At 44.3% G+C, this 14273-nt stretch overlaps 1 protein-coding gene across 1 annotated transcript in view; it reads left to right on the top strand.

Annotated features, from left to right (window-relative positions):
* The window catches only part of ttc27 (tetratricopeptide repeat domain 27), a 291191-nt gene extending 282971 nt beyond the window's left edge, over positions 1–8220 (top strand). The window contains exons 19-20 of the mRNA XM_063191498.1: positions 5024–5124; positions 6971–8220. Of these exons, the coding sequence (XP_063047568.1) occupies positions 5024–5124; positions 6971–7090 (221 nt within the window). The 3' untranslated portion in view covers positions 7091–8220. The remainder of the gene's footprint in view (positions 1–5023; positions 5125–6970) is intronic.
* The last annotated feature ends 6053 nt before the right edge of the window (positions 8221–14273 follow it).

Below are 14273 nucleotides of genomic sequence, written 5' to 3'. Positions count from 1 at the left end.
GGGAGAGGGAGAGGTAGAGGTAGAGGGAGAGGGACAGAGAGGGAAGAAGGGAGGGAGGGAGGGAGAGGGAGGGAGGGAGAGGAAAGAATTTTGAACACCTCTTGTTGTTTGCCGGTGACAGCCAATCAAAATTGTCATAAAGGTGGCAAAACAGGAAGTGAGGTCATATCTCAGCAACCGTTAGTCAATTTCTGTTAGGATTTTTTGCACACATTCTAGTCCATCCCATGACCTCCCACAAAAAAATCCAGACCCCAAGCTCTCTAGCGCCACCAACAGGTAACAGGAAGTGAGCTCATATCTCGACAACTCTTCAACGGATTCAAACTAAACTTGGTTTACGTGATCACACTCTCGTCCAAGGAATGCACACCAACATTGGCGAGATTTGGACCAAGGGGGGCGCTGCAGTTCCTTCTGTTGCCGTGGCTGCTCTGGCAAGTTTACTGCTTGGCCCCGCATTGCTGCTTGCAGCTATAATTTAGAATGTATTTTAAACCATTACCAAACCTTTATCAATTAGCTGCTAATGGTTAAGACTCGTCTTCGCTATGAATTATTTTGCTGCTGACTATTTTGCTGCTACTGACCACTTGTTGTTTAGCAAATAGTTACTGTTGCCATGGATACATGGTGTATGGTATCGATATGGAGCGGCGCTAAGGTTTCAAACGTTTTCGGCAGAACTAAATTTGAGCCATTCTTGATTTCACGGTTTCAATACATACCTAGCAAGCAATCAGAAAACAGCATAAAATTCCACTGTGATGGCGTACATAGTTTGGTTTATTTGGTAGGGAGAAATACACATCATGTGGGCTATACAAGCCCAACAGAATAATAATATAGCATTTATAACTATAGGTTCATTTCCAATGCCCGTCCCTAGAAGGGCTTTTTAAAATAAAATACAATTTTTTTTATTTATTTTTTAAATAATAGAACACAAACATAATAGAACATAAACAAAACTGCTGTTTGGATAAATAGAAGTGTTGTTTACATCAACAGCACTACCCTCTATCCCTCTCGCAGCAGGTCCTTGACAACGGAGGGTGCAGCTCCTGCTGATTTGTTGCTTATTTACAACAGTTTTATTTCTTCATTCACACCGTGTACTCCCTGCCTTAATGTACCTTGTTTATGTTTGTATGCACAATGGCCCCGTAGTCTTAACATCATGGCGCTGGCTGGTTCTTATGTCATGGATCCCATAGTGTGGCGTAGCGTCAGAGAGAGTAGAGAGAGAGAGGTTCCATTGGCCCATTGTTTCCGGGTTCTATTATTGGGGGGGAAATCCCCCTTTAGGCAGACCTAAGCAGACCTGAGGACTGTTCTATTCAATGCTAGGAGCATTATGACACGCCCCTTTAGGCAGACCGGAACCTGGTCATGTTAGGTGCCCATAGAAACCTATTATGTTGGCATATCTCTATACTTAAAGAATCTCTGGTAGCGTGGTGTGGTGAAGAGGGGCCCTTTAGCTCAGTCGGTGGTTTACAAAGTGGGGGCCGGGGATCCCGGGGGGTTGCTGGGGGGGCCGTGACAGGATGACAGGAAAAGTATAACAAAACAAAATAAATGTTTGAATAAATTCAATAACTAAATGTGCACCAAAATAAACTGACAATAAGCTTAACTGCATCTCTGAAGATACTTCTATTATATTGCTATTATTTATGTACTATGGTTGTGAAAGGGGATGCAAAAAAACATAGTGTAACACGATCCATTGTATGGGGCCCTGGCTGGAATCTATCAGTATATAGGGCAGTGTTTCTCAACAGGGGTGCCGCGGGCCCCCCTCAGTGGTGCCGCAGAAACGTGGCTGATAAATAAATTATGTAATATAATAAATATTCGTCTAAATTGATAAGTTAATGCTAGTCAGTGGAATCTTTCATTTGCCATTTATGCACAACAAAGCAACCCCAAGCACCCCAATCAGCTGCAACTTTGAACGTAGGTCGTGTGATATCTCCGAATGTGTTGGTTTGGGGTGCCTTGAAATTTTTCATGAATTGAAAGGGTGCCTCGCCTAAAAAAAAGGTTGAGAAACACTGATATAGGGGGTTCTTGCCATAGTGAGGTTTGGGAACCCCTCCTCTCGCTAATGTAGCACGTAGGGACCTGAGCGGGCGTGACATTTGGATCACATTGTTATGGTGATTGGCGCCGTGATTGAGCTGCCGTTTAGCAAAGGGCACCCGCTGCCGCCGCTTGATTTGGTGTGTCCGTGTCCGTGTCCATGTCCGTGTCCGTGTCCAAGCAACCCAATGGCAGGGGTGTGGGGCTTAATAAGGCAAGAGATGGTCTTTACAGACAGACTTAATGTAATTGGATGAATGTGATGCACACACTGACCACAGTCTACACACTAGAAATAAACAGGCATACGACACACAAGCATTCTGGACACGCGCACTCATACACACATTTGGTTTGGCCATGTCCGTGTCCAAGCAACCCAATGGCAGGGGTGTGGGGCTTAATAAGGCAAGAGATGGTCTTTACGGACAGACGTACTGTACTGTATGGGATGCACGCACACACCGACCGCAGTCTGCACCAGGGGTGGGGAACCTTTTTCATTCGAGGGGCCACTTCACATTTCTCCAAGGGCCCAGAAAAGTCCTCGAAGGGCCGTACTATGAACACAAACCAGGATTTCCCCCTGCACTTTAGGCCAATATTCAAAGCAGCCACCTTTAACTCATTCAGTGCCAGCCATTTTCAAATTCAGACCGGGGGTTGCCAGGCTTTTTTCAACATTTGAGTGCTTTTTCAAGAGCCATGAAAATTTGAATTCTTTGTCTATGTGAACAACAAACATACCAGATCAACGTGTTAGGCCCCACCCCCCATAAAAAAAACACAATTGACTTGATACCAAGTCTTTGGCACTGTGCCATACATTCTGAAAAGACTCGTTTTCAAGTCCATGGCACTGAAAGAGCTTCATCAGACCACCTTCTCTAGGTCCCCTGAATATAATGTTTTTGTATTGCAAATGTAATTTCTAAGATGAAACGATAAAACGTCCTCAAAGGCCGTAGATGGCCCCTCCATAGGTTCCCCAGCCCTGGTCTACACACTAGACACAAACACGCATTCCGCCCACAAGCATTCTGGACATACACACGCAGGCACACACTCTACACACACTTTCCAGACACTTAATTCCAAAGCAGTTTACAATTGAGGGCATAAACAAGCTACACTCTTGCAGACAAGACAGTAGTAAGCAGGGCTCTTAACACGCGCCGAATGCTGGTGAAAACTGGCTGGTGGAAAAGACCAACGTACTAGCCACTTTTATGGGCGCTGAGTATGTGTTTGGCTAGGCAGGCAGATGAACATCTACAACGCATATTGGCTGGTAATGAGAAAAGTTAATTTAGAGACCTGATGGGTAAGCAAAAGCATAGGGGGGACGTTGGTGCAGCCTGTGGCACAGGGCTGTCTAGATAAGTGGAGCCTAGCTGTCTTAGTAGTACATACGTTTAGAACATGCATTAGTTTTCCCGACACTCAAAGACTCTTGGGAGGAGAAGTACTCAAGGAGAAGGACCCTCAAGAGCCCCTTAAAGTGATACTGTCCCATTTTTGGAAATTAGCTAATATTAAACTTCCCCTTGAGTTAAATAGTTGAGTTTTGCCTTTCTCCTATACTTTCAACCGTTCTCTGAGTATGGCAGTGCACATTTTACCTCCATGCTAGCAGTTAACATTCAGACCTATGAGACCAGCTGGCGGCTAAGGGGTCTCATAGGACTCAATGTTGATTGCTAGCTTGGAGTTAAAATTTGCACTGCCGTACCCAGAGAACGGTTGAAAGTATAGGATAACGGTAAAACCCTATTATTTAACTCTAGGGGAGGTGTATAATAAGCTTATTTCCAAAAATGGGACAGTATCACTTTAAAGGCAGAGGTGGCTTAACATCAGTCTGGTAGCCACTGATAGCGTGTCCCACCATTGTGAGACAGCAACGGAGAACATTTAAGGTGGCTGTCGCCTTTTATGAGGAAAGGGCAAGGTCAGGCTGTTTGTTTGTGAAGACTGCAGCAAACTGGATGGCACATAAGCCTTCATTATAGTCTTTTAGATTAGAAGGGATGAACCACAAAGTTACTTTGTCAGCTAAAGTCGACGCCTCAAAAGCGATTAATTCTAGCCGCAACCAAGAGCCAATGAAGGTAAAACCTGCGTTATAACCGCTCTTGTCAAATTAATGTCTTACTCATTTTCAGTTTAACTGCATATGTGACTGGTTAAACGCAATTTCAACTTCTGTGCCTATTACATACGTAGATTTTTGACATTAAAGTCCACTTGACTTGACTTGTCACCCACACCTGCTTAACAGCAGTCGTCATTCTCCTGCATGTGTTCTCAGACGTCATGAGGGGTCACATGTGAGGAGAGAGGGCTTTCCTTGACCCCAGTTGACCTTTCACACCTGACCTCATCCCTCAACCTCTCTTGCTCTTTTCTGTGCCCCTGGGCTTCCCAGTGGTAGCCAGGCTGTGCCCTCCTAGTGACGCAACACTTTCAGCGTTGCTACCAGTCAGGTCAAGAGCAAAGCAAGTACTTCCTGAGTTCCAGCAAAATCGGGAGCTTCTCCCGCTTTGTTGAGCAGCAAACAATCATTAGCATACCAAGGGAGGCCGTTTGGGAAATGCTGTTTGGGAAATGTTAATTGTTATGCTTTTGGTCAGACCAAGTCTCGAAGAGATTTGAAAGTGGGTGATAATCAGGCTACTTGTCTGTGCCCCTGGGCTTCCCAGTGCTGTCTGATGCTGCTGATGCTGCTGCTGTTATTTTGCTGCTTTTTCTTGCTTTTTGGGCATTTTCTTTTTTCCCCTCCATGACCCCTGTTAAAATGTATTTTGTGTATCTCTTCTCTTTTCTTTTCTCTCACTCTCACTGACACACACACACACATTGCACACATACACACACAAACACACACGCACACACACTCTCTCACACATCTCGCACATACACACCACCACCACAGTCTCTCTCAGCTGTTGCAGGGCGAAGGCCAACCACCAGGAAGCGGTCCAGTTGCTGAACTCGGCCCGGCTCAGCCTGAAGAGTCTGGCCAGCAAAGCCAAGGTAGGCCTGTCTGCACACAACGCCATACATTACATTACATTACATTACATTGCACTTAGCTGACGCTTTCATTTATTCAAAGTGGCTTACAGTTATTAGTTTTCAGGGTATTAGTCTACGTCCCTGGAACAATGTGGGGTTAGGTGCCTTGCTCAAGGGCACTTCAGCCATAGATGGAGATGTAGGCAGAGGTCAGGGGGGATTCGAACCTGCAACCCCTAGATTGAAAGACCAACTCTCTAACCACTAGGCCACGGCTGCCCCATAATATACATGACTACATACATGACTACACACTGCAAGAGTCTGATCAGAAAAGCCAGGGTAAACCTTGCCAGCCTGTTCACCTGTCTGTCTCTCTGCTCAAATCACCATACACACAGAGGTGTCAAAAGTAAAAGTAAATAAAGAAACCCAGTTTACTTCCAGGTAACTTTTCTGTGTAACCAGTAGATCAGTGTACTTTTCTTACGATCAGCTTGCTGTACTAGTTGAATGATAAGATTGTGGTGGGCCCGTATTAGGTGTTTAGCATAGGGCTCGCCTGTTCCAGCTCGATAGGGTTCGCCTGATGGCCTGTACGTCTGCACTACAGAGGCTGTACACGAGGGTGCAGGGCCCACCGGGAAATGCCCGCTATGCCAGATGGTCAGTTCAGCCCTGTGTCTATTCCAAGATTCTGACTATCACCATTATTTTCTATTCTCATGGGGCTGGTGGCCCCGGTAGACGTCATCCAAATTTCAAAATATTTTACACAGTGTGTTTTTACTGGGTGTAGAATATTTTTACTATAGGGCCAAGGCAATATTTTTTCATAGGGGGCGTTTGATGCACCCTACTGTACACACCACCATACACAATACACATAGTATCTTCCTCATTACACATATATACACACAGCAAGAGCCAGCAGAGCCATAGTAGACCTGCCTCTTCGTCCGTTCGCCCGTCTGTCTCTCCCAGAGAGCTTCCACACATCTACACACGGCAGTTCAAGATTCAAGAGTTTATTGTCATTGTCAAAAAAAGGCCACAAAATTGTATTCGGAGTTTGCAGTGAGTCAGGCCAGCAGAGTGAAGGTGCTGTAGGTCTGCCTGTACGCCTGTACGCCTGTCCATGTGCCAGAGAGCCTGCACAATACAACACTCACACGGTCCACACACAGCAACAACCTTGCTGGAAAGGGAAAGGAATTACAGACAGACAGACACTCCCAATGGGCATGGTGGACTCAATTTGATTAAAGTCAGATATGGGAATCATTTCCTAATTTGTTGAAATGAATAGACCATCTGTGTTTCTTGGAAAGGTATTTGTAATATCACTAATACAGTATTGTTTCAGGCTGTGGTTTTTTTTTGCACAGCTGTGGACTTGAGTTGTACATAGTGCTTACAATCACTAATTCTCTACAGGTTTTATTTCGCTGCAGAGAAATGGTTGAGATAATGTGGGGAAGGTAAAAGTCTTCTTCGAATGTAGAGGCAGACTTTCCATTAGGCAAACCTAGGCAATTGCCTAGGGCCCAGGCCAAATCTGTCCTCCATAGAGGCCCCAACTGTCACCCCAACTGTCACACCAGTAGCGGTAAACACAAAAAAACAGTCTGGATCTTAATTTGTCACATACATAAAGTAATTGAAGATATATATGAGACGGAACACTAAAATAGCACAAAAACACAGAATTGTATGTCTATATAATGACTTCTGAGGGCCTAGGGCCCCAAAATGGCTAGATCTGCCCCTGCTACGGAGTTGAAATATTTCATCTGTTGTGATGCGTTGTGTGCTCAGGATTCCTCTTCTCTTCTCTTTTGTGTCTGTTCCTCTTCCCCTCCAGCAACTCTACACAGATGTGGCCACGGGGGAGATCCAGGCAGACCTGCGCGCCGACCTCCAACAGCTTGAGCAGCGAATCAAAGAGCTGCAAGACCTGAGTGCCGAGCTGCGCAGCCAATGAGAACGCGGATCACACTCTCTCTCACACACATGCTCCCGCCCTCCCTTCTGGCCTGGAAGCAGCAGAAGACATGTCAAGATAATCAGAACTGAAGGAAGATGGCGGCAGGACAACACAGCACAGGACATGGGCCTATACTAAGAAGCTGGTTCAGGAGCAAATCAGGTTAAGTTAAGAGGTAAATCATCTAATAGAAGAGCCTGGAGTCCTCATTTTCTTAGGACTCCAGCCTCTTCGATTAGATGATTTACCTCTTAACTTAACCTGGTTCTTAGGAAAATGAGGATTCCAGGCTCTTCTATTAGATGATTTACCTCTTTACTCCAGAACCATCTTCTTAGTACCGGCCTCAGGACAGGCCTGGACAGTGTTCTGCTCGTCTGTCTCGGTCTGGAGGCCTTAATCTTTAAATCCTCTATTTTTATATTTTAATAAACATAACACATCATGACTATGCAGATGGAGACTCTAAAAGTGCTTCAAATGCAGGACAGTAACTGAAACAGATGAGAAAATGAAATACAACCTTTGTGCCCTTGTACACTACCAGAATGCCACTAACAGTATACTGTAATACACAGATATGTTGCTGCGTTTAAACGTATGTCCTAAGAAGGATTGTCTTGCATCGTGTGTGTGCAATGTCTCCAAACATGGTGTGGCCAGGCAGCTGGGCCAAAGCCTGATGTGTACCCTAGGACCTTTTGTGCATACATGGCGACCCCTTGGGTAGTGAAGTTTGCTAGGACGAATAACGCCCATTTTTCACGGATTTCACCCAAGAGTATCCAATCACTTGTTTTAAGTGTAATTAATAATTGATTGCACCGGGCGCAAATGGGCGTTACTCGTCCTAGCAAGGCCTAGGACACTTCACTTGGAGAAATGCCCCCATTGTCTTTGTTTTACAGAACACGTCTGCATCGCGTGTGTGGTGTGCAATGTCTCCAGTCCAAACATGGTGTGGTCAGCCAAGCCATAGCCTGATGTGTACCGTAGGACCTGTTGCGTGTACTGTACATGGCGACCCCTTGTCTTTGTTTTACAGACTAACACATGGCTGTGTAAGTGGACATGACATGACTGCTCTGTGGTGTAACGAGAATAAATTCTTTCTTTCTCCTGCCCTACTGCAAAGTGCTCGTGAGTCATTGGAGAACATCTGTCTGGATGGACATGCATGTACGCAGACATGCACACACACACACACACACACTCTCTGTCTCTCACACGCGCATACACACACGCACACACAAACACACACATTCTCTCTTTCTCTCTCACACACACACGCACACACACACACACACACCAGCACACGCACACACACACGCACACACACACACACACACCAGCACACGCACACACACACCAGCACACGCACACTAGCACACACACACACCCATTAAGGTGCGCCTGGTCACCATCTTAATCATTCTTCCTCTCTCCCTCTGTCTCTCTATCCACTTCTTCCTCTCAGTTATTCTCTAGTTCTCTCCATTAAAAACAAAAAAACAAAAAACCTATATTTTAACTTTATTTCACTCCCTCACTCCTCCACGCACACACAATCTCTCTTTCTCACTCACTCTCTATACTAGATAACAAATGATGGTTTTAGAGGAAAAGAACCGTCTAGACACTTGAATTCATCATCAGGGCTGTGCACGCAATATATATATATAAATGCATCGGTAGCCAATACTTCTTTCACACTAACTACAATAACTCCTACGGAAGTACAGCAGGCTATTTCTGATACTAAATCTGGTGGTGCTGGTCCTGATGGTCTTGAAATGAAGTTTATTAAGATTGCCTCCCACATCCTGGCATTTCCACTATGTTATTTATTTAATTTATCCATATCTACGTCTGAAGTTCCAGCCATGTGGAAGAATGCTAGAGTAACGCCTATACATAAAAGTGGTGATCCACTTGACCCCAATAACTATAGACCAATTTCAATTATTAGTACTGTGGCAAAAATATTCGAAAAAGTTATTTTTAAACGATTATTTAAATATGTCAATGACTTTTCTGTTCTTTCTGATATGCAATCAGGTTTCAGACCTAACTACTCTACCACTACTGCCCTCACCAAGTTTGTCAATGATGTTGCATCATCTTTAGACAATAACATGCCTACTGGAGCAATATTTATAGATCTTACCAAGGCTTTTGATTTAGTCAATCACTATCTACTCCTTGATAAATTGCATAATATTGGTCTGTGTAAGCAGTCACTTTTTTTGGTTTTAATTCATATCTTCACTTTAGACGTCAGTCTGTGGCTTTCAACGGCTGTTTTTCTCAGTACACAGTCATGGAAAATGGTGTTCCGCAAGGTTCATGTTTAGGCCCTCTTTTGTTCTCTATATTCATTAATGACCTTCCAAATGTATGCTCCAACTGTAATATCTTGCTGTATGCTGATGATACAGTTTATTTATTCTGCTAAACGTGATTTTAATTTGATTGAGTCCCTCATTGCAAACAGACTTTGACGACATTCAAAAGTGGTTCAATGCAAATGGGCTAATACTTAATAAAACTAAGTCTTACAGTATGCTTTTTGACAATAGGTCAACCCGTTATAAGCAAGATCAAACTCTGTCAATAAGGTTTGCAGATGATACACTTATGGAGAATGTGGAAGAATTTAAATATCTGGGCCTACTGCTTGACTCAAATCTCTCCTTCAAGTCACATATTGACTCTGTTGTCAAGAAAATTAACTTCAATCTAAGTCTCTTATATCGCTCTATAAATTGTTTTCACTCCACAGATCAGATTACGAATTGTAACAGAGCTCTTATTTCCCCATTCTTGATTATGCTGACATTGTGTATATGAATACAACGGAATCAAACCTCAAATCTTTAAATGTTGCTTTCAACAGCCTCTGTCGATTTGTATTGAGATGTCCATACCTTACCCACTATTGTCACATGTATCAGCAACTGAATCTCTTATCACCCAAGACCAGAAGGCAACTACACTGGCTTCAGTTTATCTATAAATGCTATTTCTTTAATTATCCATCTTATTTACAAAACTATTTAAATCCATATAGGTCCACTCATGGACTTAGACATCTTGATCATTTGTTTTTTTTCTGTGCCAAGCATATCTAAAGAAATAGGAAGGCATGCCTTCAAATTTCAAGCCCCTTCTGACTGGAATAGATTACCCAGCTCAATGAGATCTATTTCATATTTTCCTCTCTTTAAATCATTCTTACTAAGTTTTCTGCATTCATGTGACCAGTGCACTTGCTTTCTTGGTCGTTGACTTACAACAACAAAAAAGTCTATACGCCTGCTTTAGTACCTGGGTTCAACTGTGGTTTTCTCCTGAGTCCTTTATTTGTCTTTTATTTATAATTTCTCTTTAGTGTTATACAAATGTAATTTACTTGTGTTTTTTTCCCATAAATCTATTTGAGTTAGAGACGTTGGACTGCTTAGCCTGTAGTGATGAAGAGCTCTGATGTGGATGTGTGACTGTGTGTAATGTATGTTTTTGATGTTTATAGGGACCCCCTCGAAAAAGAGATGGAACATCTCAAGGGGCTATCCCTTAATAAAAGAATTGAATTGAATTGACTCATAACGACACGCATGGAGACTTCTAGTCGGCGTGTGAGGTGGTGAAGAGGGGGAGAGAGAAGACGCAGAAGTGGAGGAGTATAGGTGTGTGTGTGGAGGAGTATGGGGTGGTGTGTGTGGGGGGGGGGGGCAGTGAAAAATGGAGTCTTGGTGTGGGAAACATAAAGGCTTTATGGACATGGAGACAGGCGAGAGTTCATCACCAGGTGTGTGTGTGTGTGAGCGTGTGTGTGCGTGTGTGTGTGTGTGTGTGCGTGCGTGCGTGCGTGTGTGTGTGTGTGCGTGTGCGTGTGTGTGTGTGTGTGCGCGTGTGTGTGTGTGTGTGTGCGTGCGTGCGTGCGTGTGTGCGTGTGTGTCAGGCGAGAGCGTTCATCACTGTTCATCAGCAGAAGGGCAGTGAGCCATGAATGTGTTGCTGAGAGAGAGGGAGCAGGGGAGTGATGGAGAAACTGAAGAGAAGAGTGGAGGAGTGAGGGAGTGAAATAAAGTAATAAGTAATATAGGGTTTTTTTTAATGGAGAGAAATAGAGAATAACTGAGAGGAAGAAGTGGATAGAGAGACAGAGGGAGAGAGGAAGAATGATTAAGATGGTGGCCAGGCGCACCTTAAGGTGTATGTGTGTGTGTGTGAGAGAGAGAGAGAGAGAGAGAGTCAAGTCAAGTCTACTTTATTGTCAAAATTCTATGTAACAGGGTTAGCAGCACAGAAGTGTGAAATTGCGTTTGACCAGTCTCCAATTTGCAGCTAAACTAAACATATAAATAAGACACTAACAGTATGCACACTCACACACATATGAAAAGTGTGGCATATCACATTTAATCATTTCTACTCGTTTCATCAGCGGGAAGTTGCTCTGACTCTTTTACATGGAGGATGGACATCTATGATCCGAGACACTGGCGTAACGCAAGTACTTCAGACCCCCCCTGCAAGCTACCAAGAATGGGCCCCCGAACGAAAAAAGGGGGCCTAATATGTGGAGCGGGACCCGTTTCTTCAAGCCAAAGGCCCATGTGGGCCCCCCGCCTGCCTCGTACGGGGCTCCCCTGCCTCGCGGGGGTATACTTTACGCCCCTGATCCAAGATGAAATTTGTTCAAGTAACCAGAAATGTTATGCCATACTGTATCTGTGGGTCTAAATTAACAGCAGCCATCTGGCCAAATGCTGGTGAAAATTCAGTTTGGCTGGTAGAAAAGAAAATGTACTATCCACTTTGACCCGTAGTATGTGTGACTACTCGTAAGATTCAATATCTACTAGAAAAATTGGCTAGTGATGAAAAAAGTAAATTTCTAGCCCTGGATATACGTGTGAAAAATGTTATAACTATTTTAAACTCGCAAGTGTCTTCACTTTGTGTTTGCACTTTAAAAGACAGTTCAGTTGAAGTATGCAGTACATATTTGGCTGTAAGTGTCCATGAGACCATTCGCCTGACCCAGTACTTGTGAAGACGATCATAAATAATATGACTAAAACTATTTTAAGTTCTACTGTCATTGCCTGAAGATGATCTAATCAGTATTTCAAGTGTTGTGGAATGTCACGCGAATACGATGAACTCCATAAAATACTTCAACTTGCTGTTTGTTTTTTTTAGGTTGCTGTTCAGCTCCAAATAAGGTTCATTTTGCACTAGGCTTACTTTACTGTTAGGTTAGCATCAAAAACACACTAATGTGCAGCCGTGGCCTAGTGGTAAGAGAGTTGGTCTTTCAATCTAGGGGTTGTCGGTTCGAATCCCCCCCTGACCTCTCCCTACATCTCCATCCATGGCTGAAGTGCCCTTGAGCAAGGCACCTAACCCCACATTGCTCCAGGGACTGTAACCAATACCCTGAAGAAATAATAGTTGTAAGTCGCTTTGAATAAATGAATAAGTGTAATGTAATGTAATGTCGGCCCTAACTGTGGCTCTAATGGTAGGGCACTTGTCTGCTACGTGGCTGACCCGGGTTCGATTCCTGGCACGGTCCTTTGCCAGCCCTTCCCCGTCTTTCTCTCCCCACTCATACTCCTGTCATAGTCTACACTGTCCTATCTTGAAATATAGGCAAAAAGCTCAAACATATTTGTAAAAAACAAAATTGTAAGCAAACAAAAAGGCACTTATGCACTTGTCCAGAGCCATGGAAATCAGAGTTGTGACAACTGGGGTACCCGGTAGGTTTGCCACTTGTAGGGGGGCGCTGTGGCGCAGCGTGGTAAGCCCCCCACATTTGGGCTTGCATGCCCACCCACGGGGACCCCGGTTCGAGTCCGGCCGGGGTCATTTCCCGATCCTTCCCTGTCTCTCTGTCCTATTCGCTTCCTGTCACCATCTTCGACTGTCCTGTCAAATAAAGGCATGAAAGCCCCTAAAAAAAAAAGTTTGCCACTTGCTTCAATGGAGATTGAATCAGTGCCCTGAAGCGGCTTTCTGTCCATAGGCAAACACAGAACTTGTGAATGGCCACATATGGGAATATGTACTTACCCAAAAAAAAAATCAATTTTAAAAGTTGTTCAATAGGGCTGTCAGACGTGTGTGACCTGGTTTCTGCATAACACACCTGATGGTCCCATTCCAATTGCAGTTTTTTTTTTCTTGTTGAAGCTCCTTTTTATGCAACTTTGGCTAATTTGGTGGAACTCTTCACATGAATACAACAACCTCACTCCAAATCAACAAAACTATGCAGATACATTGCAAAACCCAACATAGTTTGGTTAACTCTACCCACAGTTGTAAAAAAAAACAAACAAAACAAAAAAACTGTTTGGGGGTATATTGGCTCAAGGAGCTATGTCGCCGTGCCATTATGCTGGTGAGTGACCCGGGTTCGATTCCGGACAGAGGTCCTTTGCCAATCCTTCATCTCTCTCTCTCTCTCTCTCTCCCCTCTCTCTCTCTCTCTCTCCCCTCTCTCTCCTCTCTCTCCTCTCTCCTCTCTCTCCCCTCTCTCTCCCCTCTCTCCTCTCTCCTCTCTCTCCCCTCTCCTCTCCCTTCTCTCTCCCCTCTCTCTCCTCTCTCTCCCTTCTCCCTTCTCTCTCCCCCCTCTCTCTCCTCACAGAGGTCCTTTGCCAATCCTTCATCTCTCTCTCATTCTCTCTCTCCCCTCTCTCTCCCCTCTCTCTCCCCTCTCTCTCTCTCCCTCTCTCTCCCCTCTCTCCCCTCTCTCTCCCCTCTCTCTCCCCTCTCTCCCCTCTCTCTCCCCTCTCTCTCCCCTCTCTCTCCTCCCTCTCTCTCCTCACAGAGGTCCTTTGCCAATCCTTCATCTCTCTCTCTCTCTCTCTCTCCCATTCATTTCCTGTCAAACTCCCCCCACTGTCCTGTCTGTCCACACCCATCACATTACTACAGAGATCAGTGAAGTTTGTGGTGGGTCCTTGTAAGGTTTTCAGTACTTATCATTAACAACACAGTCTATCTATCTCATTAGGTACAATGGAATAAATGGTGTAACAGCTATGTAATGCCATGTGCTAGTGTTGTAATTACACCACAAACGCACGACAGTAAGAATGAAAAACACACTTGGCCTCTTGGTTTCTCTATACACAAAGTCTGTATTTTGGAGAGAGGGGTT

Source organism: Engraulis encrasicolus, chromosome 24, assembly GCF_034702125.1.
Source record: "Engraulis encrasicolus isolate BLACKSEA-1 chromosome 24, IST_EnEncr_1.0, whole genome shotgun sequence".
NCBI lineage: Eukaryota > Metazoa > Chordata > Actinopteri > Clupeiformes > Engraulidae > Engraulis > Engraulis encrasicolus.
The sequence above is the reverse complement of the archived record's forward strand: the minus strand, read 5'-3'. Positions and strand labels throughout refer to the sequence as shown.